The sequence below is a fragment of the Streptopelia decaocto genome, assembly GCF_964273445.1.
Source record: "Streptopelia decaocto genome assembly, chromosome: 1".
In the NCBI taxonomy this organism is placed as follows: domain Eukaryota; kingdom Metazoa; phylum Chordata; class Aves; order Columbiformes; family Columbidae; genus Streptopelia; species Streptopelia decaocto.
Window position 1 is genome coordinate 112,791,568 of NC_138663.1, and position 26,168 is coordinate 112,817,735.

The following is a 26,168-nucleotide window of genomic DNA, read 5'->3' on the forward strand; positions in this document are numbered from 1 at the left end:
AGACTAGAAAACATGAAACCAGATGAAAGGGAAACTTGCTGCAGTGTTTGCAACCTCTGACTAATTCTCAGTTAGATCGAAATCAACTTTAAGAGACGATACTGCTGAGAATGCTGTGAAGCTTGTGCTTCTAGGTTTTGATACAGTAAGAACACACCCTTTTTCTGACACTTAGCCCTTTTATGAAGGAAAGGTGAGAAAGCATCAGAAAAGGTAATGGAGATGTATGAAGAGACAGAGTATTTTTGACATGCTTGTAAGAACAGATGTTCTGTACAAGTTAGTCCCATATATGAGCTAGACAGTCTACTATCCTACAGCTGTGCTCTAACTAAACCATATTTTGGGCATCCTATCTTCATATTAGACATATGTAAGACAAGGCAAAGGAAAGTGAAAAACCATAACCAATAAATGCCATACGGATGGAACACTGTGAAGGAAGAAACCTACAGGAGCATATGTCAGTACCAAACAATACACGATTTCCACTAACTCACATTGTAAAATACTCGTATTAACCATAGTTCCAAAGTTAAACCTTTGAAAGTTAGGTAAGGATAGCGTCAAGCTTTCCTCATACACACTTTTCATCCATACTGTACATAATTATAGCAAATCCATTAACTACATGATCACATCCATTTCCCATAGAATCTCTGACTCACTCAGAAGGCAGGACAGTGAGTATTCTGCACCACTGATCATTCTTTGTGGCTCCACACATTTACTAACATCAAAATTCTGCATAATATGTAGGCCAATAATCTATTGCTTATGTCAGAAACACCAAGATGTTGCCATACTGAATGATTCCATGAAGATTTGTTCATTAGTTTTTAATGCTTAAGACCAATGTTTTCTTGATATTTCATGTTAAATAAATTACTTTGAAATGAATGAGAATTATGTTCTGAATTAACAGCTGAAGTCATGATTTTATTCTATTAATCACACCTTTCACAGCTACTGTCAAAGCTTGTGCTGCTGTTACCATTCTGATATACCACCATGAATTTCTATAGGGCAAACAACAAGGAGTCCAGCAGATGTGAACATATTCCTCAGGGAGATTTGATGGTATTTACAAATCTGCCAATCTAAATTTGTCAAGGGCTAACAAAATCTGAAGACTTGTATGGGAAACTTCCCCTCTGTCTTTTCTAGATATATTTTTTTAGGGGAAAAAAAACATTCATTGCTTTACCTTAGAAAGAATTCTGAATAAAGTAACACAACTTTTAAAATTACATGTGTGTATATAATCATTAGCTGCTTCATTTTCAGTCCAATTTGCACTAGAAAGCCCATCCAGTTCAGAGTGCTAAACTCCTTAGCACGCTATCCTGGGACTATACTTTATGTAGGTGCCTTGTTAATAGAAATATGAACAGATTATATTTCTGCTGAAAGTCAGTTATAAGCCTGTGCAAGTTCTCCTCCCAATACTGCTCATGCACTTCTGAAGGATAAATATTTAAAGTCCCCACACCTTCCATGCTACCTGTTGCACTTGCAATTTAAACTAGCAGCAAAAGACAGTTTAAACAGACACCTCTTTTAGAATGTTCATATTCCTTGCTCCTCTCTAGCAACACAAATTTAATTTTCGATATTCTTTTTTCCCCCAGAAATCTGAAATGTATAATAGCATGCTTTTTGATCTTTTGAGAGTGGGTGGGGAAAGTGTAAAATCACCATCTGCTCTTCTCAACCTCTTAAGTTCATATTGATTGTTATTCATCCACTAGCCTTCTTGGTTTAGTTGCCTTTGACTTCCCAACAATTCATGCCTCATTGCATATATACACCTTCAGCATAAACGGGAGCCAATGAAGAATTTGCATACACTGAAACAGACTTCAAAGCAGAAAAGTCACAGGTAGTTAAAACTTAAAGGTAAGACCCTACAAAAAATGAAGGGGGGAAAAAAAAAAAAATCAAAACCAAACTAATCATTTCTCCACAGAAACTGTTAAGGGGCACAGTTATTTAATAATGTACTGTTGCAGAAAACAAACAAACAAACAAACAAAAAAACTAGAACATGGAGATCATGATTGTCATCTCTGCTCATTCCATAGTCATCACATCTTGCAGTGGCACTGAGCTCCTTTTAACTCAGTGGTGCATTTGTGAGTATTTTTGCTCACGGAGTCCCAAAGCACAGATTTATTGTACCTCACTATGCTGCAGATAAATTTTTTCACACCACAATATGATATAGTGATATTTTTCTTATACTGTTAACACATTATACTGTAGTATAGCAGAAGAACATATATTAATATACCTTCAGTTCTTGAGAATCTCTATTAAATTTAGTATACTTTTCTTCACAGGTAGCATCATATTACCATGCATTATACAAATTTTAGCATTTAATTTCACACTGTAGCTTATGATAGCATTTTGCACTCTCATCATTATAAATCTTGCAGTGTATTTAAAAAAATAACTGCAACACGCACTCAAAGTTTATTTTAAGGTTTGTTCGCCCCCACACACTACAACTTTACAGTACAAACCTGTGAAGGTGATTAGCACACCATATTGACTAACAAGGTCTCTTGTGTGGGTTTTGATGTATCTAATGTTCTCTTACAATAATTAACTTCAGTGAAGGTATAGCACAAGTAAGCTATAAATCATGGGAAAATACTCTAAAATACTGAATTAACGGCAATAGATTTTTACAGTTATTTCTGCTAATAAAAGATACAGGAACACAGCAAGAATGCAATTAACTTCAAGTGACAATTGTTTATCTGTCATATATATGTATATACACATCTGCATTTACACATATGATTTTTTCAGTAATTCTGAATAATGGCTTTTATCTGTATACTGTTCTCAGCTTCACAGTCTTTGCAATACACAAGCAATTTTAATACATTCTCATGATGTAAATACCTAAATAGAACAAGCATCACATGGATGATCGTTTCACCTATTCATTACCACATGATCCTTCTCCAGCTGCTGCACCAAATTTTATGAGAATTTTTTTCTAAAATTTCCTCTGTCTTAAATGTTAGAGTGGTACTTAGAGAAAACGAGACCCCATGGTCATCCAGACCCTAAAAATCACTAAATATGTGAAAATACAGATTTTTATCTTTTTTTAATCTTCCAAGTCTAATATACGTAGGCTTTATTATCTGAAATGCTGCAGAAAAAATATAATACCCTACTGAAAGCAAAGTAGAAATTTATGAAAGGAGAAAAAGATGTTTTAAAGAAATAGAGTTACGGGAAACAGCATGTATTTTTAATTGCATCTCAAGGAACAGCAGAAAGTTAAAAGTGTTTATTTTTCACTTTGTAACATTGTCTATTTCCATTTCTCTTCCCTCTACATTCTTACTCCAAAGACCTGGGGTTATGATATGTTCCTGCTCCTTGACTTCTTTAACCTGTTTTTCTTCTGAGGTTCATCTCAACAGTTTCTCAAAATTCAGAAGTTTACCCAAGCCTTTCTTCTGTGTAGACACACTCTCCAGATGTGCTTTGAGTAGATTCTTATATCTTTTATAAGCAAACTAAGATTTCAAGGCCATCTATCTAAAACTTTGCTAAAACCAAACTTGTGAAAAGAGATAACTTCCAGATTTTTCTCCTATCATATCTGTCTGTGTTTTGTCCAATTTTCTTGCCATCCTGCTCCCACTGTTTAACCCCTTCTAGTTTTTATATTCTAGCATTTTCTCACACCCCGGGACAATAATTTTGTTCAAGTCACTTACTATCCTTGGATTTTTGTATTTAATATTGCTCCCAAAACAAGTTCTTTAACAAAAATTTTCCATCTCTGTTTATTCCATTTTGATAACCTATGTAAGTTAGCACTATAAACTGATTGAGGACCTGCATAGTTGAGAGGAAGATGAGTTCACATCACTTGGTTCCAAAACCAAGGATTACACCAAGTAAAAAATAGAACCTACCTAGTAAAAAGTCTTTATTGCATTGGACACATTATGGGTGTTTCATAAATACATGGTTCAAACCCAAAAAACAGTTTTTGCAATTTACATTGGAGGAATGTAAGGGAAAAAGAGACAGAACGATGCATCAAAGCCAGAAACATGCTCTAAATATTTCTGCTGAGTCTTCCAATAGTAAATGGCATTTAACTTTCTTATAGCAGTTTAATTTTATTAATATATAAATTAGTAGACTAATTTGATTACATATTTCTAAAAGGATACCTCATGGACAGCTCAGAAGTGTAAAAACTTCAGAAAAGTCCAAGTTTTGTACTCAAACCAACAATTAAAAGATTTAAACCAAAAGCCCTTCTAAATAATTCTGAAAAAAAAAATCATTATATATTCATTACTTCTCCATTTCATGAAGGAAAATCACAAGTTGATGTGATTTTTCATCAACTATAAGTTGAAAACAAAAGCTACCAACAGGGCATGAATCGTAATGGAAAAATGTACAGCTAGCAACTCCAAGCAACACATGTGATTAAATACTGTTCCTGCATATTCACATGTTTGTAGCACAAGACTTAATAGTCTTCTCAATTTATCATACAGAATCATGGCAAAACTCTCATACCTATGGGTTTTTTTATTTCTAAATATATTAAGTTGTTCCCAATGCTTAATTGACATTATAGATTTCAATCATATAATAAAGAATAGCAGGAACATCTCTCTTTAGGACAGAGATACTCACTTTCTGACTCAGGATCAGACAGAACCAACAAGGTAACTTTTCTTTCCCTCCCCAAAAGCAAGACACTTAAAACTGTCAAAATGACTCTGAGTTCTGTAGGCATCAACTGCATACACTGTTGGGGTTTATCGACTCACGTATAACATTACACTACTCCCTGCCCTAAAGGCTTGACTGGGAATAAGGTGGAGTCCTAATATTCATGTTCTGCCCTTCCTCTTCCAGTGTATATGGCTGATAACCATCTTCCTGCAGGCTCCCAAGTTTTCTTAGAAATCTATTTTTTTATTTAGGCTCTGGCTGCCTGAGCAGACTACTGAGAAAATACCATAGTTAAGTGATTTGTATCTCATTGAGGCAGGAAATTTTCATTCTTATCTAATTTACGGCTATTTAGAAAACAAGTCTATATGTATTCCAAGTACTCTTGGAAAGCCTTAGTATCTATGTCAGTCAACCCAAATGCATGTGAAGGAGCAGTACTAAAAATTATTCAGGTATCCCAGGCTTTAATGCTTCGTATGTGCAAACAAGACTTTCCAAATACTGCTATCAACTGATTCTATGCTTTGTGTTAGGTCTGCAGCTGTCTTATTTTCTCAGAACAACAATAAACCCTTCTTTTGGCATTTTAGTTCATTATTTATTCATGTTAACTGGAAGTTAATCAAAACAAGTGCTAGTTATGATTCATCATAAAAAGTCAGACAAATCAATGAAAATGGTATATTGGCCAAACTATATCTAGAAAAATTCAGAAAATTACTTACAAGGGCAGAAGAATACAGCAATACTGATTTCTTGTCCTGGATCAAGGAATCCAGTCCGCAGACTAAATTTAAAAATATCACCTCCTGTATTTTTTCCTTCATCATCCCAATTCAATTTCCATTTCAACTGCTGCCTTGAGATATTCTTCAAGTCAAGCTTCTGTAACTATTTGCAGAGTAAGAAGGACATGATGAATGAGGGAAAACAGCAAAGACCATGATGTTTTTCACATTGCCCTATCCTAAGCATTCTTTTTCACAATCAGATCAGAGGGAAAGCCAGAAAGCACTAGAAAGCAATGGAGAACCCAGTTTGTTCTTTCTGCAAGCTGAGAAGATGAGTATGACTATCAGTACAGACTAGATGCTTTCCAGTCACTCACCATTTTCACAAAGAGCAATATTTTCTTTCCAGAATGGAAAAATCTCATTTGTGCAAGGTAAACAGATCAAAGTGTCATGGTCGGAGTGCTTACCCAGACAGAAATGAGGGGGTTTTCCTGATATAAATGAAGCACAGCAAGCACTAAACACATGGCTCATGACATCCAGAGTCCGAGGTAGATGTGTTGAAAAAGTAAGTTTAGAATCAGTTTTTCAACCTGATCCTTTCAATTCAATAAGATGAAGGTAGAAACAAATAAACAAATCCATTCCTTCATCTCAAAGTTATTCTTTCAACTCCAAACAGATCCATAATGAGGAAGAGGCCTTGACTTTGCATTATCATTTTCTGAAGACACTTGACAAAAAGTTTCAAGTGTTTTCATCTTTGACAATTTTTTTTTTTTTTTTTTTATGATTTCCAAACAAAGCCTTTGGAAATTGCAATAGATTATGTTATGGTATGTTTTGCATTAGTACAGTCAAATTCTTTATGTTCCAAAATAGAATGGCCAAATATCCTATTTAGTGCCTCTTCACATTGAGCCTTAAATCATGACCAGGAATTTTTGGGGAGAGTGCCAGCTGGCACAGATCAATAGCATACAACATATTGGGACAGTACTTCAGATGTATGGACCATCATTTGCACATCAATTGCATTCCTGCACTGTCACTCTGGTTTACTGGCATAGGCAAAGGCAGAAAATCTTTGGAAGGAAGCTTCTTAAACAATTCATGGTGGGCTTCTCATGTTGCCCACACTTTCTCATATATGAGAAAGTCACAACAAGTCCAATTTTGAGTTTTGGAAAAATTTCTACTGATCAAAACAAGAATATAAAGCAAAAAACAGAACAAAATGACAATGGGAAAACTTTTAAAGCATATATTTAGAGCATGAATGAATTTTGAGTTCTAAATCTGCTTTATTTCCCAGTCACTTGATTATTTAAAAGCTATAGCAAAGAATAGCAACACTTGTGATTATGTACCTGAGAATCCAGCCTTTCATCAGCAATATTTGAATTCATGCCACTCGAATGTCGTGCAAATTGAAGTTCCATTGATGAGAACTCCAATGGTGATTTAAGTACTGTTGAAAAAATAATTTAGGATGTTTATACACTTAAATTTGACAAATATTTCCTTGAAGTCCCTTCGTGAAATCGTTTATCAGCACATATTTAGCAGGAGTGTTTCTTCCTTTGTTTTAAAGTTGTATTTTCTTTCTGTTGTTCCCATACTATATACATAATTACTGCCATGAAACTTGGTCTTATTATGACCCTTTAGTCACATTAAAATTATTTAAATTGTGTATCTACCAGACTTGCAGCATCTTGTTCCTATAAATATGCTATAAACAGAGAGCCACATGATCTTCCTGTTGCAGATTCATTCATTTACGTTTGTGACAGTAATTATCAGAAAAGACTTGAAAGATTTTCTAAAAAACAACGTTCTCTTAAATTTGTAGAGCTGAAACAAAGAAACCATCACAAAGGATGAAGTTTAAAGTGAGGATTTAGGAAAACAAAGGTATATATTCCCAGAGACTCATTTTGCTTCTTGAATAAACACTGGAAATTAACCTAGCAATCCCAAAGTATCCTTTTATTAAAATCTGCAAGTTTGTTTCACACTCAGCAAGGAAGTGTGTTGATCAGTTCCCTTCTGCCTCTAAAAAGACCGAAGGATTTCCTAATCACATATCTTACATTATGTGAACAACAATACTACCCATACTTCTCTAAAGCACAGGCATATAAACGCTATAAACTAACATTGTTTCAAAGTAGGAACCTAATCTGCTGGAATGCTTCCAGTAATAGGCAAATATGTCACTTGTCAAGTCCTCACATCTCAGAAACTGCCTGTACAAGGAAAAGACAGCACAACTGAAAGACTAGGAGGAAAAGGAAAGTAAAATATCTACCCCACAAAATTATTGTGACATTGGTTATTTAAAAAAAAAAAAAAAAAAGTCAGCTCACATGAGGTCATTACATCAATAAAATGTCATCTGCATTTGTGTCTGGCTGAGGTAGAGCTTGTGTCATTTCCAGTTGACCTTTCTGTTTTGTTTTGGTTGTTTCCTCTTTTGGTGCTTTCTTACATACCAATAAGCAGTCTCAAAGGTAAAAGTCTTACAAGTATTTAAGTAAGAGGCCTGCTTTGCTTCCCAGGTACTGACCCAGTCTACAAACTTTAACAAATTTTTAAAAAGATGCATGATAGATTGAACACATATTGACTATACTGAAGTTAAAGACTGGGTTGATTACTTGACATTATTGTGATTCTTTTCTCAGAGTGAACTATCCCAAATGCAAACATCAGATATAAGATACTGATTTAAGTGCCGGCTGCACTGTCCTGTGCAGTCTGGATCCCAGTCAACCACAAAAACTGTCATCGGCCAAGTTGGGAGAGTGGAAAATCAACATGCCATAAAGCACACAGTAGTAAGAACTAAGCATATTTCTCAGATCAAAACATTGACCTTGCATGTTGCATCTTACCCACTTTTAAGTTTTGAAGTGACCATCTGAAATGGTCAATGAATAACAAACATGATTTTTAAGTTGTCAAAATGTAATAAAATTATAAAGTTCTTTTTTAATGGTAAAAATAATTTGGCTGCTTGCCTGCATCTGCATGATTATGTGAAATACTGAGTGGTCAAGATATGTATTTAGACTTCTCTCCCTCCTCCCAGCCCAACATAATTCCCAGTAAGAATGTAATTCCAGTGCTCAAATTTGAATAGAAGCCACACTTTTTTCAACCGTTTCTCAGAATTGAAAGTGTTATATATTCACTTTAATACCATGATTATTATTTGTTGCTGGCATATACTGGTACTTTGGAGAAATTCTACGTGGCAGAAGTATAAATCTGTGAAAATTTATATAAGATTGTAATTTATTAGTGAGACTTACTGATTGTATCAATTCATTATTCCACAAAGAAAGGGAAAAGGAAATAAACATTTCTTTTTTCTTCAGGTTACATTAATCACTTCTGTACTAGAAATTCGTCACTTTGATTCATGACTTTTTAATTAGAGACATTCTTTCTAATAATCTCCTATACATATGTACATTTATCTTTATTCTACATGTTCCTTAACTAAATATATTAAGAAATATTTAATATTAATTTACTTCCATCACAAGATCTAAAGAAGGTCTCTCAGATTCCTTTCATATCTTAGATCTCAAAAGTAAGCCTTAAGGCCTTACAGAGAGAGAAAGAAAAAAAAAAATAGATAAAACCTAATAAATTGGAGTTGCTTTTACCACACATTATGCATTTAATTGGCCAAGCCTCCTTCAGTGCTCCCAAGATGTCTAAACGTTACACAAACATCATTCCAGGAAGACACTCAGCACTTTAGTCTCATCTCAAATATACAGTGACTACAGATAAAAAACTAACATGAGGCAAGCGAGTGGATTCAAGTATTAACAATGTTTAGTTCTATATGACTATAAGGATCAGACAGGAGACTAAAGAGAACCACAAATTATTTCTAAGAAAAGCTGAGAAGAACCATTTAAGATATCAATTTCTTGCTGCAGGCAAACGGCCTGTAACTTTGACCATTAACAAACTCTGACGGGCCAGAGCAGTACAGTTCTACACATAAAAGCAAACAGAAGCAAATGGACTAAATTAGCACCAATTCTCTCATATGAGATCAGGACCTGTCAGAACCACTTTAGAGGAGTTCTGAATACAGTTAGAGCTCCTAGTTCTGACAGAGTAAAACTAGAAAAAAAGTGTATGATTGACATACTACTTTTCTACACTTTACAGATTAACTGCTGTAAATGCTGGAGTCTGCATGATAAGGTCTAGAAATACTAATGAATGAATACTAATGAATGAGTAGAAAAAAAATAGCTTTAGTAAATTATTTTTTTATATAAGGCAAATAGCTGTATATATATTAAAAAAAACCCACACATACTTTCCCAGCACACCACAATTATGTAGAGCTTTACATATATTTAAAAATATGAATCAAAATGTCTAACTTTTGCAATTTTCCAATAAATTTACAAATTATACAATTCTCAATGGAATTTTAGTTGAGTAGTCATTCTCTGCAACTAGAAAACAAGCAAAAACATCACTACAAATATAAGTATCCACCATCTGCTTAAGTCCCCGTTTACCTACCAACTGCTTTCACTCTACAGAGCGGAACAGCCACAGTCACCGCCTGTGGCTGAGGAGCAACGACGTGCTTTGCAGATCCAACAGAAGTTGCAGATCCAGGATTTGACTGGGTCAATGTCAAGTCAGGCTGAGGAGTCTTCACTGGAAGAGTGAAGTCATATGCTGCCACCTAAAGGACAAAGACATCATTGTGGTCACTTTCCCCAAGAAACTGCAGGTACTTTTTGAACCATCTGAGTGGTATTACTTTTCCAGAAGAATTATTGAAATCAGCTTAGCACCTGATCACAATAGTAATAAGATGGTTGTTTATTAGCACCAAGAATTGGCCCTTTAAGTAAGCAGCAGCCAGTAATTTTTTTCCCCCACTGAGGAAAAAAATGAATGCTCAAAAGTATCAGAGTTATCAGCACAGCCACAGACAAGGCTTCTGGTAAATCATTGTGCTGTGTTCCTCTCCAGCCACACTCCTGAATGAAAAAAAGATTGGAGCAGTGGCCAAAATGTATAAGCATGAGCAGAGAGGGGGAAAACAAAGTTACATAAGTTCAGAAAGCCCTTCCCAAACACTGAAGACAAAAGATCCACTGTTACGGTATATTGAGCACAAATAAAATGGGCTCCAAGATCAAGGTGGAGAATGAGTTTAAAATTAAGAAATCTCAAGGAAAACAAATAAATACACCATGCTTAAAAACTTCGTCATTGAACGCCACTGAATTTTAGGAGTCCAAATTCCAGTGATTTTGATCCTAGTTTTATCTCTGCAATCACACTCCCCTCACACCCCAATAAATAAGGTTTAGAATTTAAAAGGTAGCATGTTTTATACAAATCCTCATTTTTGTCAGACTGTGCACTTGAGAGGTCAAATTTATTTCACAGTACATTTTCAAGGAGGCATTTCATACCTCTCACCCTGCCTTTCCAAGGATCAACATGGTATGTTCTCCAGACAAAAAGGTATGGTTCACTCTGGCCTATACAATCTACATGCTGCTTAAAATTTGCAGTACGACCAGCTATGTAAAAAAAGTAATGAATCATTTAAAAGCCTTCCAAAACTACAGAAAATAGTGCATGATGCTTCAGGTTCACACATGTGACAGTGTGTAGAATATATACACAACAGGAAAGAAAAAAAAATGTCCTAAGTCAGGACATGAGGCACATATTGATTTGTAACAGAACCAACATAGAGCTTAGATAAGGAGAAGTACAGAGCATTTACTATGTTTGGAGTTCCAACAGGGTTTGTAACACACAATTAGAGACTCCTGGTGAGGAGATGTGTGCTGAGCCTTGTGGAACATTTTCTGTATTTGTGCTTAACAAGAGGAAAGCACGGAACGAGGGGAAGTTATTCTAGTGACATCAGCACAGTCCCTTGATTTACGTTGATACTTCAAATCTGATGATTATTAGATTTTATAACATAGAATTGGCTTTTCAATATTAACATGGTGAATGCCATTTAAGATTTTTTAGTAACTAATGTTTGAGGTGTGTTATAAACAACGATCAAGTAAAAATCTACTGATTTGGTTTACATACTCATCTATTTTTAGTATCTCAAGTCACCCACATAAAAAATTCATCACTACATCTTCAAACTGTGTTCTTATGGCGTAAAACCACATAATTAAAAATTAGACTGAAAAGGACCTTTTCTTCATAGCGTAAGAATTTCCCTTCACTTCAAAATGTGTATGAAATACACTGTTTCATGTCACTAACAACAGTGGCTTCCCACGGTTTCAGAGAAACAACTCTCTTTTCTTATAGTTGAAAGTAATAAGTATTGCTTTTCAAGGCTGTGAAATCTGTCAAATATAAAACCTTTTAAAATTTTTTCAAAAAAAATGAGAGAAGTTTGATAGAATAGAGCTGAATACATGAGTATTTGGTAACCCTGATAGCTGTTAAGATACATATATAAGAGAGAACAGTAAAGTGAATCGATATCAGAGAGAGACAGAAAAAAAAAGAATGTACAGGACTCTCTAGGTCAAGCACCAGTCACGACACAGACACAATCCAAATATTCTGTCACACTCCTTCAACTGTAAGGGAAGTTTGCTCTATTGGATATAGTGCACTCAGAGTACATCTTCAGAAGTGTAATATGCAAAATACTGCATAAATAACCAACTTATCTCCCAAGCATACGGGTCACTGTAAGCAGAAGAGAGAGAAAGTGCCTGCGCTTCTCAGTGCACATCTCAGGTTCCCTGTAGCCAGTAGGTGCTTCCCTACATGGCAATTCTAACACTTGGAACACTATTGCCAGCAATTGCAGTAAAAAAGTGAGCTAGAAAATCCTTCTATCGCCAGCATACATGACATATATGACACTATATAGTACCACTAAGTTTTTAGAGTTTGGTAAGATTCAAAAGCTTAGTCTACAACAGAAACCACTACATCATTGGCTATGCAAAAGAGTACAAGCTGTCACTGCAATTGTTCTTCATCCATGCTGTTGTGTTCAGTATGTTTATTTGGGACAACAAAAGGTGGAATCCCTTTATCCCTCTTCCCAAAGTAGATATTCAAAATTTGTTTTTCATCCCCACTACCAGGAAAATTTGGTTTAGTCTTACTATGCAACAAGGGTTTTACAAGCTAAGAGCAAGTGTGGTAAGCAAAACCAAGTACATGCAAGACACTCAATCCATTACATGTAGGACATGATGTTCGCTGAAAATCTGCATTTGCTTTGAAGAACAATGGTGCAAATTTGAAACAAACATAACTCATAGAAAGGTATTCATATAACTGAGAACAGATTGTAGACCTTCCGTTTCATTCTTACGTCCCTTGCCTCACGAACTGCAATTAACTAACCTGTACTTCAAATGAAAAATTATTTAAAAATCCTATAAACTTAGAACTGAAAATATAATTCATACATGTACACAGCTACATACACACACACATGTATACACGTATTAATGAAACAGAAGTAACCTTAATTTCACTTTTAGGACTTGTCATAAGTAGAATCATTATTTTTACACATATTTTAAGGAAAAAAAAAATTTCTAGAACTCCATAATGGAAAATTCTCTTTTGGAACATTATATACTAAATAAAATTGATGAAAATATGCTTTAAAAAAATCCTAATACTATTTCTGGACTAGCAGTTACTTTTTAAATTATATATGAGTACATTACAGTTGTTTATCTATTGAGATATTTTTCTGAAGCTGCATTTAACTTCATAAACCAGAGAACACAGGGAGGTGCAGGAAGGAAGCAGACTAGAAAGAGTTCTTTCACAAACATTCCAGGTTGTTTATATCATTACAAGAACTATTTTTCCAGTCCTGATTTACACTAATTATGCATGTTAATTGGAAAGGAGGCATCAGCTAGAAAGTGGTAGTCTCAGCAATTAAAATACTTCAAAGTAAGCTTTAAAAATACTAGTCATGTGAGACAAAGGAGATTTAGTTATGTGTTCACATAGAACACCTCCAAATGATGCCCGAAAAGCACATGCTTTGTAGGCTGCCATCAGGACATAACATTTCTTAAAATAAAACTCACAATACTGCAAACTTTTATTTAGAGGGAATTTTAAAACACCTTCAATCTTTTTTACTATAGTTGCTAAACAAATAAAAGTTGCTTATTTCAAGAAATCTGCCTGACCAAGGAAGTACATGGTAGCTCTAAGCCCAACACTGGAGAGTGAACACAGCTGAATGACTTCCTGTCTCAGGCCTAAATACTGAAACAAACAAAAGGGGAAAAAACTACCTCAGCATCTATGACAATTAAATTGGTATTTTATATAAAAATATTGCATAAAAAATAAACTCAAGCTTAATTTTCAGGTTGAGAAAGGAAATCAGAGTAGAAAAAAAGAATTAAGTTGTTTTCAAAAAACACTTTCAAAGCAGTTACTTCATTTCTATCTTTACAAGTGCCCCAATGTGATAATATATTTTATGCTATATAAAATATATTTTGTTAATTAGTATTGTAATACACCATGTATTCTAAAGGCTGAGTAAAAATTTTGCTGTCAAATCCAGGAATCAAGTAGCTTATTTGGCACAAAGAATATGTGATATCTCCCTAAAATTACAGTACTTGCTTTCACACTTCACAGGGAATTGCAAGTAAATCAGCTAATTTATGACTTAAAAGTTAAAACACCTGTAAAGGATAATACTCCTGTATTTATCATACAATAACATACAAACTATTCAATTTCTTGAAGCATTACAAGTAATTGAATTTTTGTGTAAAGGCTGATTCTAAAGTTTCTTTATTTATAGCACTAACAACAGAGAGATTTAGTAGGACAAAATATAATGTACATTAAAAAACAAACAAACAAATTAAAAACAACCAAAAAAAACCACACACACACACACAAAAAAAAAAGTTTGATTCAAATTTAAGCCTCAGTGCAAAACCAATGGTTTATGTCCTGCAACTGTATACAATATACATTCTCAGCCTCCCCTTAGATACAACGTGAGTGTCTCCTTCAAACACACTGAAATCTTTCACACAGCCTAAATTCCCTAGCTTTATATCACAGATAAGCAGCTTTCCACAATTAATAATGTAACTAGTTTCAAACCCATCATTCAAAACAGTGAGATGAAACTAAAGCTTTCCCTTGTATATGGTCAGAGATGATGCACCAGCAATACCCTATAATTCCACAACTGCAGATTTTCCATAGAATTCATTTCTTACACCAGGAATTCTAGTCTTTCACTTAAAAAAAAAAAAATAAAAAAAAAATAAAATAAAAATTTTGTAAAAGCACATCATTAAAAATGAAACAAAAATTAAAAAAAAAAAAAAAGCACAAAACCACCTGCCACTTGTATACAAAAAGCTTAAGCAATAAGCTCTGACAGGTGTGACTTGCTCTATTTATCTCAATCAAAGGCCTCTCATATGCATCATTATTAGACAGCTGTGTATTTTGTCTTTTTTCCAAGATGGTGGAATTTGTTATTTTCCAGCAGGGAAGGGGGGAAGAAAAAAAAAAAAATAAAAGAAAGAAAAGAAAAAAAAAAGAAAAAAAGTCACTCCTGCACCTTGCTTTGCCTCCTTTCCCCTTTCTGTATCAGACCACACACAACACTGCTGTTAGAGCAGGTGGACCATCCTGCCTGCTGAAACACACTCACAGCTGAGGAACAAAGAGGAGCAAATATTTAAAGTGATCACAAGCTGCCGGTTTCCCTGGAACAAAACCAAAGGAATGAAGTGCTCCTCCCTGTTACCTGGACAGGGAGCTTGCAGAGAGAGCTGCGGTCAGAAAAGCCATGCTTCTACAATTTTGGATAGTACAGGGTGTTTCAAAAAGATGGACCAAACATATACAATTACATAAAATCTAGAAACAGTTTAGCAAATTTCAGTAACCTTTTTATGAAGGCTCTATGTTCTCTCCACCTGCTGTACAGACTGTAGGAGTTTCATTCATGGGCAGTTTGTGGTTGCACAGATACCGTGATTTAGAACTGACTCCATCTTTTTGAAACACCCTGTACATTTTAAAACTCGGTTCAAAAACAATCACTGCTAGCAATCAACCAATAAGCAATAATTCTTAGCTCTTTCTCTGGGTAAGGATGAGGGAGCTACAACAGATATTTGGCCAGATAGTCATGGGGGTTTTTGTTTGGTTTTGTTTGCTCGGGTTTTTTGTTTAATTATCAGAAAGTTGTTCTCATTTCAGAGCTGAACAGAAAAAAATGCCTAGCTCATCAGGTGTTCAGCTGGCTTATACTGCTGCTCCTTATACTGCAGAAAAAAAAAAAAACTAAACCATAACTGAAGTGTCTTTCAAATAAAATCGTATCAAAACAGAAAAGAAAGCAGCACACAGCCTGTATACAATATGACACTAAGAAGTATTTGCTAGCTTACCTATTTGCGTATATTTTTATACTGCTTTCACTACAGCTCTGACTTTCGCAGCCATCAAATACTGAGGTTAAACTCTCCTCAGTGAGGAGGGGAGTCCTGTCACCTCTAACACCTCCTGAGATGCTGGAATAACAGGACGGCACAGCCGGGCCATTTCTGAGCAACACTCTAGCCTTACCTATAATGCCTGGGCTTCATTTTACCACTTAAAATATTGGGAGAATAATCTCCATTTTTTAGATACTATCTTATAAGCATGCCAATATAGTTAATCTCCAAGTGCATCTTTTGATGCTATGTGTATTTGTATACACTAAGTTTTAGTGAGAATTGTAGGAGTTACTCAGAGTTCCAATGTATTTACCTAGTTTGTTTATTTGAAGCTTCTTGTGGCAGAAGGAAAGCTAGTGCCAAGTTGGTTTTTAATAGAAGAATTCAAGATTGTATTCAAGACTTAATTACTTAAAACCTTAAGTTAATAATTCAAGTAGTTTTAATAACATTTTAAAGCATATTAAAATAATTTCACGCTTTTGTGATTTTTTTAATCAACGCTTCTAAATTATTTTGTTTTCATTTTTCCTTAGTTCTAGTAGCTACTTTCTTAGCAATAACATCAATATAGTGGGGGTTTGTTGGTTTATAGGGTAGTGATGTCAGTAATGGCTACAACAACAGCAGGAACTTTTAGTAGAACCAGAAGGCGGACAGAAAATAAAGCAGCTCAAAGGGATACAGATGGTTTGTAGCAGCTGGGAGGTAGCTGGGTAAGAGCAGTTGTCCAGAAAATGGTGATGAGATCAGAGAAGCAGCTGTTCAAGTGCAGAGGCAGGAAACAGCGCTTGCAACCATGAAACCTGAACAGGGAAAGCTCAATATGTGGAAAAGATTAGGGTTTTTTCAAGACCGGAATGTCAGGAAAGGGAAGGAGAGAGAGAAAAGGGGGCAATCTAGATGAGCTAGAATGATAAAGAACTCAGATGCAATGACGAATGTTTTAAGAATCAGTAACTACTGAGAGTTTCTGATCACAATAAGAGATGCTTGTACCTGGACCACTTTCTTAACAGAACTATGCTTCTTATTAGCATTCTGCTTTGCAGGAGGTAAATTAAAGAAAAGCTACAGCACCCTAGGGGGTAGATGTACTTTCAGATATGTGCTTCAGTGATGCCATGCTGGGCAATGATTTTAGTTTTCAAAGTTAACTTCATTTAACATTAGTCAGTGCTACTACTGCCAGCTCTCAGTGCTGCACCAACTCTCAGCAATGTTGACTTGTGATCGCCAGTGGGTTTTAAGTTGTGTCTTTGGGCACGTCTTGCCCAGCTATGAGCAAGCTGCCCCCTGACAGGCAGGGACTTGCACACCTGGAGCAAAAGGGAAGCACAGGTTGTACAGGGAGCTTCCCCAGCACCACGAACAAGGGGAGACAGAAAGGTCATGAGCACCTGTAGACAAGGTACTGACAATAAAGACATTTCCTTGAAGCGGCACTTATCAGTTGGTTATGAGTTATAAGGGGTCTCAGGAAAAACTCCTTTTTGAAGATGTTTATTCCCTTACTTCTAAAGAAAGTTGTTGTGTTTGCCAAAAATTATTCTTAGGAGCTGAAAAACACTTAGACCCAGAGTTAAAAATTAAAAAAGGATTGCATCAGAAAACTCTTTATAGAAATATGTAACTAATAGTTGCAGTATATTCTACAGATATTTTTTGTAAGAAAACCAGCCACAAAACAGATCCAATCAAATGTAAGATTTTTTTTTTCAAGCTTATATCATAATTAAAGCAGACTGCCAGAGTGTCTTCAGTTACCATACCACCAGTATCAAATGACAGTTGGAGAAGCTCATAAATAACAAACAGTAATACTGAACAGTAGTTCAGATGAGAAGTGAAATTAAACAAATTAAACATAAAGAACCATCTGCTGTTTCAGCAGTCTTCAGAAATATTAAATTAATCAATTGAATTCATAGCAGTGTCAGAAGCAACATTTCTACTCTTAATCCATCCTGCAACTTGACAAGGAAAGAAAACAGTAATAGAGCTCAACTGGAACAATGGAAAATAGAGTACTGGGAGGCAAATAAAAATCCCTGTTTAATAGCTGCACGTGGGAGGCATTTAGAATTTTAGAGAGCTGCTATTTCACTAGTCTGTAAGGGGGACAACTGATCTTCTACTACCCTCTTTTCCACTACAGTGGAGAATAAAGGATCGCTTTGTACAGAAGCACCATCACCAGAGAAATACAATTCCATAAGCTGTCAGATTGCAGGTTTTGGCTCCCATCAATACATATGCAGTTTAGATCTCGTATGCAATTGTGTGATTTTAGCTACTAAGACCAAAGGAAAATAAATGAAAACTGCATCTACAGTATAGAGTAGAAATACCTCTGTTAAGTAGTTGAGAAAAATAAAATAAAATTCTTTTATGAAAATAAACTGAAAATGAGGCCTTGGAAATTAAAATATTGTTATCTGCTAAGTCTTATACATAGCATGTACCCTTGTATCATCCATGGAATAACATTGCTAGACCATGTTTTGCTATTTCTAGACCCTATTTATCATTTTTAAGTCAGTATGAATGTGGTATCATCTTTTCATAGAACTCCTAACTGAATTTTCTGTATAGATGCTGAGGAAAAAAGAAATTAACCACTAGCTTAACCAAGCTAAAGTATTTAGCTGTATCATCATTACTTCATTCCCATCTAATTGATCAATAGAGCAAACCCCTCAAAAGAAAGTATATTCTATTCCAAAGTTATCAGATGATACAAAACAAAAAACAGGAAGGAATGGAAATTCAGGAGATTTGGAAAGTTCTTGCACAAGGGCATTATAATTTTAGCAACCATTCTCTGTTTAGTGTTGTACGTATGGCTTACTAGAAGCTAAATGGTAGTTACAAAGCAGCATTTTGTTTCTCATTTATGTTGACAATCTTTCAATTAAAACAAAAAAAACTTTAAATCTTGCTCAATACTTATATTTTAAGCTGTTACAACAAGTTGCTTTTTTAAATGAAATATGCATCTCAGAGGACTTTACTGGTAAAATAAAAATCAAAACTAATTAAGTTTTGAAGCTTGGCTGTAAGAACACTAACAATATATACCTACTCATTAAAAGTTCTATCAATCTTTTCACCATTTTTGTTTTTCATGTTTCTGTATTAATTTATGTACTTCTTTTTATTTATAAAGGAAACTAGCTTTTCCACATTCCAATTTCATCATTTTAATCCAAAAATTGATATTCCTTTGTATTAATTATTAACTGGTTTGAATCTCAAACTTAGCAAGAGACAGACACTAAGAAGTGATGTTATAATTACTAAGAGCTTTGGCACTGGCCTTAGTGGGGTTAGAATTGCATCTTCAGAACAACAACATGCTGTTAGAACATGATTTTACAATGCGTAAACATGACTGACTGACACGTGACTTGTCCCTTCAGGACAGAGTGAAGCATTTCTGGTGATGCTTGTCCACCTCCCTCAGTAATGGAGATATATGCTCATATATTATCTTTGATAATGGCTGGTTTTATAAGACACCAGTGTGGACAGTGATACGTGGGAAAGGTTTATCTCGCTGGGGCAAAATGATGCTGGGGCAGGAGTTAGCAGGGCTCATTTGGAGAGCTTTAAACTAGATTTGAAGTGGGATGGGGTTGTAGCTGGGCTTGCACCAGTGGGCCAGCGCTCTAGAATTGATGAAGACTGGGAGGCCTCCCATCCCCCTAGGGTGAAATCAGTGTGCTCAGCTCGCTCCCTGAAACGCCTGTACACCAATGCAGGCCTATGACTGTGATGTCACTTTCAGGTGTCTGTAGAAGGCTTCATCAACTTCTTCACCCTGATCTGGTGGCCTGTAATAGACACCCACAACAGTATCACTCCTGCTAGCCTGCCCCTTAATTCTCACCCATAGACTCTCAACTCTCTCCTCATCCATGCCTGGACAGTACTCAATACATTGTAGTTGCTCTCTCATGTACGGACCGACTCCACCATTCTGCCTTGCTGGCCTGTCTTTCCTGAAAAGGACATAGCCATCCATGACCACATTCCAGTCATGTGAGCTGTCCCACCATGTCTCTGTAATTGCCACCAGATCATAATCCATGTCCAGGACAGCCTCCGGCAGAGTAGACAGAGACAAAGAAGGCATTCAGTAACTCTGCCTTCTCTGTACCTTCTGTCACCAGGGCACCCACCTCGTTCATCAGTGTGCACTGTCAGCAAGTTCGCTGATGACACTAAGCTGGGAGGAGTGGCTGACATACCAGAAGGCTGTGCTGCCATCCAATGAGACCTGGACAGGCCGGAGAGTTGGGCGGGGAAAAATTTAATGAAATATAACAAGGGAAAGTGTAGAGTCCTGCATCTGGGCAGGAACAACCACAGGTTCCAGTATAGGTTGGGGAATGACCTATTAGAGAGCTGTGTAGGGGAAAGGGACCTGGGGGTCCTGGTGGACAACAGGATGACCATGAGCCAGCACTGTGTCCTTGTGGCCAAGAAGGCCAATGGCATCCTGGGGTGTATTAGAAGGGGGGTGGTTAGTAGGTCAAGAGAGATTCTCCTTCCCCTCTACTCTGCCCTGGTGAGACCACATCTGGAATATTGTGTCCAGTTCTGGGCCCCCTCAGTTCAAGAAGGACAGGGAACTGCTGGAGAGAGTCCTGCACGAGGCCACAAACATGATTAAGGGAGTGGAGCATCTCCTTTATGAGGAAAGGCTGAGGTAGCTGGGTCTCTTTAGCTTGGGGAGGAGGAGACTGAGGGGTGACCTCATTAATGTTTATAAATACATAAAGGGTGAGTGTCACGAGGATGGAGCCAGGTTCTTCTCAGTGACAACCAATGATAGGACAAGGGCAATGGGTACAAACTGGAACACAGGAGATTCCACTTAAATTCGAGAAGAAATTTCTTCACAGTGACAGAACACTGAAACAGGCTGCCCAGGGGGGTTGTAGAGTCTCCTTCTCTGGAGACATTCAAAACCTGCCTGGACACATTCCTGTGTAACCTCATCTAGGTGTTCCTGCTCTGGCAGGGGGATTGAACTAGGTGATCTTTCGAGGTCACTTCCAATCCCTAACATTCTGTGATTCTGTGATTTGGTGTGATTTTATTCCAGTATTTGATTCTTTTTGCTACGATGAGTTTTCATATCCAATCGAATCCACCTGCTATAATTTAAACCCATTACTCATTACCTATCACCTATCTATGACAGTGAACAAGCACGTATCAATTCTATTCCAGAGAATATTGGAAGTTCGCTCAACTGTTTGCAGAATTTGTGGTTTCTGGACTTCTGATCATTTCCATTGCTTTCTTTTGGACTGTCTTTCCAAGAGAAATTTTCCCACTTTTTTGTTTAAGCATGGTACCCAATTGGGAAAACTGTTTCATCTGAGGTGTTTACAGCACTGATTACAATAATTATTTTCTTTCTCAACTAACATTATTCCTAATTACATAAATCAGTATAGTGTCTGCCTCTATTCTTAATTCTTGTTCAGCTTGTGATCTACGTTACCTTACATATAGATTACTTCAACATCATTATCTTGTCTTGCATTTCTGCTATTGACCTTTCCTACCTAAATAAAAATGTCAGCACTTTTCCTACTGAGTTTCTCTCCAGTTGGACAATAGATCACTGATAGCAAACAACTACATGCTTTCCTAACACTGTAACCAGTCTAAATCTGAGAACCTTGCTTATGAGAACGTTGCATCAGTCAGTGTCAAGATGCTTAAAGATATGACATCTACTGCTTCTCCCCTAACCTCAAGGTCTGCTATGCTATAGGAGGAAATTAATTTGGTTTGAAATAGGTCATTTTTTATTAATCTATTGACTCATTTTCTGTCAGGAAAAATCATCATAAATTCACACCATCAGTTACTTCACAATAGCTTCCACATATACATACAATCTAAGCTGACAGTAATAAGAGGAAAAAAAATCACAGTGTTACCACACATGGCCTGTAATATGTAAATATTATTTGAATTATGCTTTCAACAAAGGAATTACCTTTTATTCAAAAACTAAATTGCTGGGAAGGAGAGAGAGGGGTAACAGTAAAAAAATTATATTGTTGACCCTTCAAAGACTCATTGTCTCTGACATTTTTTAAGTTAAAAATGCAGCTAATGCAACCACTTTATGTGCTCTAGAAATGGTCCCCAGCTGCTTGTTCTGAAGCTGGTGCTTAATATCCAAGACTACGTTTTCTTTCAGGTCATTGTTCTCCAAATATGTGGAAACCCCAAACCTTCAATTTCTAAAGCACTGTTCAACAGGTTTAGATTTAAAATTTTCTATAGCACTCTCTATTGACACCTACTGCCAATAAAATGCTATTTTCCTGATGTAAAACTAACCCATAAAATCTTGTATCTTCAGCTGGTTTCCCTTAAATAGCTCAATCAGGAAGCAACTTTGCCAATCTTCATGACACGTAAAACTCCTCTGCTACTTCTACTTCTACAGTCCCTTGGTCATCTGAGAGTTAAGGCATGAATAGCTACAAAAAGAAAATGACTGCCAGCTTTTTCAATGATTTAATTAATGTGTGGTAAGACATTTCAGTTTAAGTTTATACCTTTTGTATTTTTAAGTCATTGAGAAAGTATGTTTTCTTTGTGTATGCGAACATTAAAGGAAAGCAGCAAAAGTTATATAAAGGTTATTTCAGAACTTCTTTTCTTAAGAACTGGGTTACTATTACAATACCGTTGCACACACTAAAATGTGCATCTAAAATGTCCATATTCTTTCACTATAGAAATATCACAAAGCATGATTTTAATTTATCATAATCAGCACTGCCCCATAAACCTACCTCTTTTGGCATGAAGGACAGCAAGCATTGCAGAGCTGACTTTCCCTTTAAGTTAACGGAATACAAATGTGGCTTTGAAGAACAGCAGTCAACCACTGTCAAACAAAAATCAGAATCAAATTACAGTTGTTATTGCAACAAATATGACCTTTGAAATAGCTGCAGTATTTCAAAGCGATTTCCAGCATAAGTTATCTACATATCTGTATGGTAAGCCTTTCTTGCAAAGTTATGAATGAATGTAGTATTTCTCATAAGGATTCTGAAGGGGTAATTTTGAGAAGGAGTAATCACCAGCAACTTTCATTAAAGTTATTGATTTGAGAGAACACAATATTTCAGAGAAAAACAAACAAACAAAGACAGACACATCACTGGCATTTACCTTAGAATAAAAGCATTAGGCAAAAACAGTTAAACTAAATAATGAAAACTAATACCACAGGGAGAAAAAATGTTGCCTGAAACTGGTTTTCTAAATGAAATTTAGGTACAATCTAGACTACAGAAGTCTACCACTAAGGCTTGCTTCATGTTTCAGACTTTCATGTCCAGTTTTAAGGCACTGGGAGAAGCATGAGTTTACATTAAACAAGTTAGCATTCCTCTGAGATCAATATTCATCCTGGAACACAAGGATCAGTATTCATCCAGTATTCAACATCTGAACAGCACTGGGTCTGACTAGATGTCACATTATTATTTCAAACACAAACTGATCTAGAAATCACCTGCAATGAGTCAATCCCCAAGCTGGTCAGTTGCCTGTTGCAGACAGTCTTACAGTTCTCTTCCAAGTTAAGATGTCTGACAAGGAGCCCTCACCTTCCCTTTGAAGTCTACCACATGGCAAGAAAACCCCTCTGTTCTTGTCAGTTCATTTTTTGGCATCATCCACATACAATTCTACATAATGATACAACTAAATATTATAATACTGTCTTGAAAAAGAAAGAGTCTTGATTTCATGCAGAATCACAAACTGTTAGGGATTGTAAGGGACCTCGAAAGATCATCTAGTCCAATCCCCATGCCAGAGCAGGAACACCTAGATGAGGTTACACAAGAATGTGTCCAGGCAGGTTTTGAATGTCTCCAGAGAAGGAGACTCCACAACCCCCCTGGGCAGCCTGTTCCAGTGTTCTGTTACCCTCACTGAGAAGAATTTTCTTCTCATATTTATGTGGAATCCCTGTGTACCAGGTTGTACCCATTGCCCTTGTCCTATCATTGGTTGTCACTGAGAAGAGCCTGGCTCCATTTTTGTGACACTCACCCTTTACATATTTGTAAACATTAATAAAGCTACTCCTCAGTCATCTCTAATCCAAGCTAAAGAGACCCAGCTCCCTCAGCCTTTCCTCATAAAGGAGATGCTCCGCTCCCTTAATCATGTTTGTGGCTTCATGCAGGACTCTCTCAAGAAGTTCCCTGTCCTTCTTGAACTGAGGGGCCCAGAACTGGACACAATATTCTGAGGGTCAAGAGGATATAAAAGCATAGCTGCAAAATTTCTTCATGGATAAATCTGTTGGAACAGCAAAGGAGATGCCAGAACTGAAGCAGGAAAGTGATGAGCAACAATGGGTAAAGGATAAGAATCCACACTAGTTCTAGCAAGAAACAAAGAATAGCAACCTAATTCCCCATATTGCCCCCATGTTATTCTGAGCTGGGCATCATGTAGAACTGAGGTCCTGTGATGAACCTGCAGACACTCTGTACCATTAGGAAAAAGTCCAGACCTTTATACTGATGATGAATTAACTGAGGGATAAACATTATCAAAACCATGAGTAAAGTCCATGAACAGGAAATTAGTACAGTTATTCAGTTTTATTTTGTTTATTTGGGGTTTTTTGGTTTTTTTGTTTCATTTTAACTGGTATATACCTCAGCAACTGTAGGGAAAAAAAATCTACAGGAAACCTGACATTTTCCAAGTGCTTATTTTTGGCAAGCATTTTCAAAACGATAACTTTAGGTTTTCTTAAATTAGAAAAAAATATATACCAGAATTAGTTTGACAAATTTTCTCTGAGCATTATCCGTCCTTTACTTAACGAAAATTCTGATGTAGCAAAAGCAAATACCTGAATGGTCACTAGGATTCAATTTAAAATCCTTATACTTAGAAAAATCAAACTCCACTCTAGTACATGCTTGTCCCATGTTCTGCAGCAAAAAGGGAATTGATTTTGTAGAGCCAACATAAACACCACCAAAGTCAAATAGTCCCTGTAAGTTTAAAGAAAAAGAAAAAGGAAAAAAAAAAAAAAAAAAGAGTCAAAGCACCGTTAGGTAAAGTTTATAATTGAACAAACTGTGAAAAATATAATTGCTCGAGGATTCAAAATTTATAATATGCTCGTAGTCTTGGTTAATCAATTGTCTTGCATAACTTTTATCTTTAAAATCTTTCCAGGACATAAAACACAACAGTTCAGAATTCAATACAATAAGTCCAGTTACACCATCGGGAAAGTTTTCATCATTCATTAAACAGATCACTTGATTCCTTTTTCCTCAATGCATTTTTTTTTCCTACAACTAGCTTAAAGAAATCCTCTCCCTTTTAACAGTTTTCTTCCACATTGTCAAGTTCAAAAGCTAAAGCTGTCAGCTATTGGTCAGTGCAACTGTTATATGTACATTTAGTTTTTAATTTCCTAAGTTTTTCTCTTTGATAATTTTCTCAGGAAGTTATTATACAAAAAATGAAAAATACAAAGTAGAGATGAGCCACTTGGATGTCTAGATAAAGCAAAACTATCAGTCTTACCAATTGCCACAATTTCTTCATACTTACCACATCAATGTTTATTTCGGGGATCTCTACAAATCCAGCAATCCTAAGCTCTAGTACTTCTGAATTTCGCACTGATACCTAAGTGAATGGATGACAGTGTAAGAAGGTAATTTTAACATAATTATGTCAGCAAATCTGTCATAAATATGTGAAAAAATATATTTAGAAAACAAAACAAAACAAAAACAGTACTCCACAGATACAGAGTGGAGAGAGACCTTCAGCAGAATTTGTAATGAAAATACGAAAACAACTCTTCCCTTATAATATAACGTGGTTTTGTTATAGAAATATAGAGGTAGAGAAAATGCCTTCATTGTCTAGAACACATATATAGAGTGAGACTGATTTTTCTTTGAAACCACATCTCACTGGATCTATCATGCCTCTGTAGCCTGCCATTTCTAGGATAGTCATAGCTGTCAAAGCTTTAGGAAAGACCAGTCTTCTGCAGGAGAAAGCTGAGTGGAAAATATAACACAACACAAATTGCTTGACAGAGCTGCTCATACAAAGTAGATACTATTGT

At 36.0% G+C, this 26,168-nt stretch overlaps 1 protein-coding gene across 1 annotated transcript in view; it reads right to left on the minus strand.

Moving 5' to 3' along the window:
- Positions 1–26,168, minus strand: part of CFAP47 (cilia and flagella associated protein 47) — a gene marked incomplete at both ends in the record, with an annotated part of 300,742 nt that overhangs the window by 248,895 nt on the left and 25,679 nt on the right. Inside the window, 6 exons of the mRNA XM_082076298.1 lie at positions 5,463–5,622; positions 6,842–6,942; positions 10,038–10,206; positions 22,831–22,925; positions 24,924–25,068; positions 25,640–25,717. Coding sequence (XP_081932424.1) covers positions 5,463–5,622; positions 6,842–6,942; positions 10,038–10,206; positions 22,831–22,925; positions 24,924–25,068; positions 25,640–25,717 — 748 coding nt within the window. The remainder of the gene's footprint in view (positions 1–5,462; positions 5,623–6,841; positions 6,943–10,037; positions 10,207–22,830; positions 22,926–24,923; positions 25,069–25,639; positions 25,718–26,168) is intronic.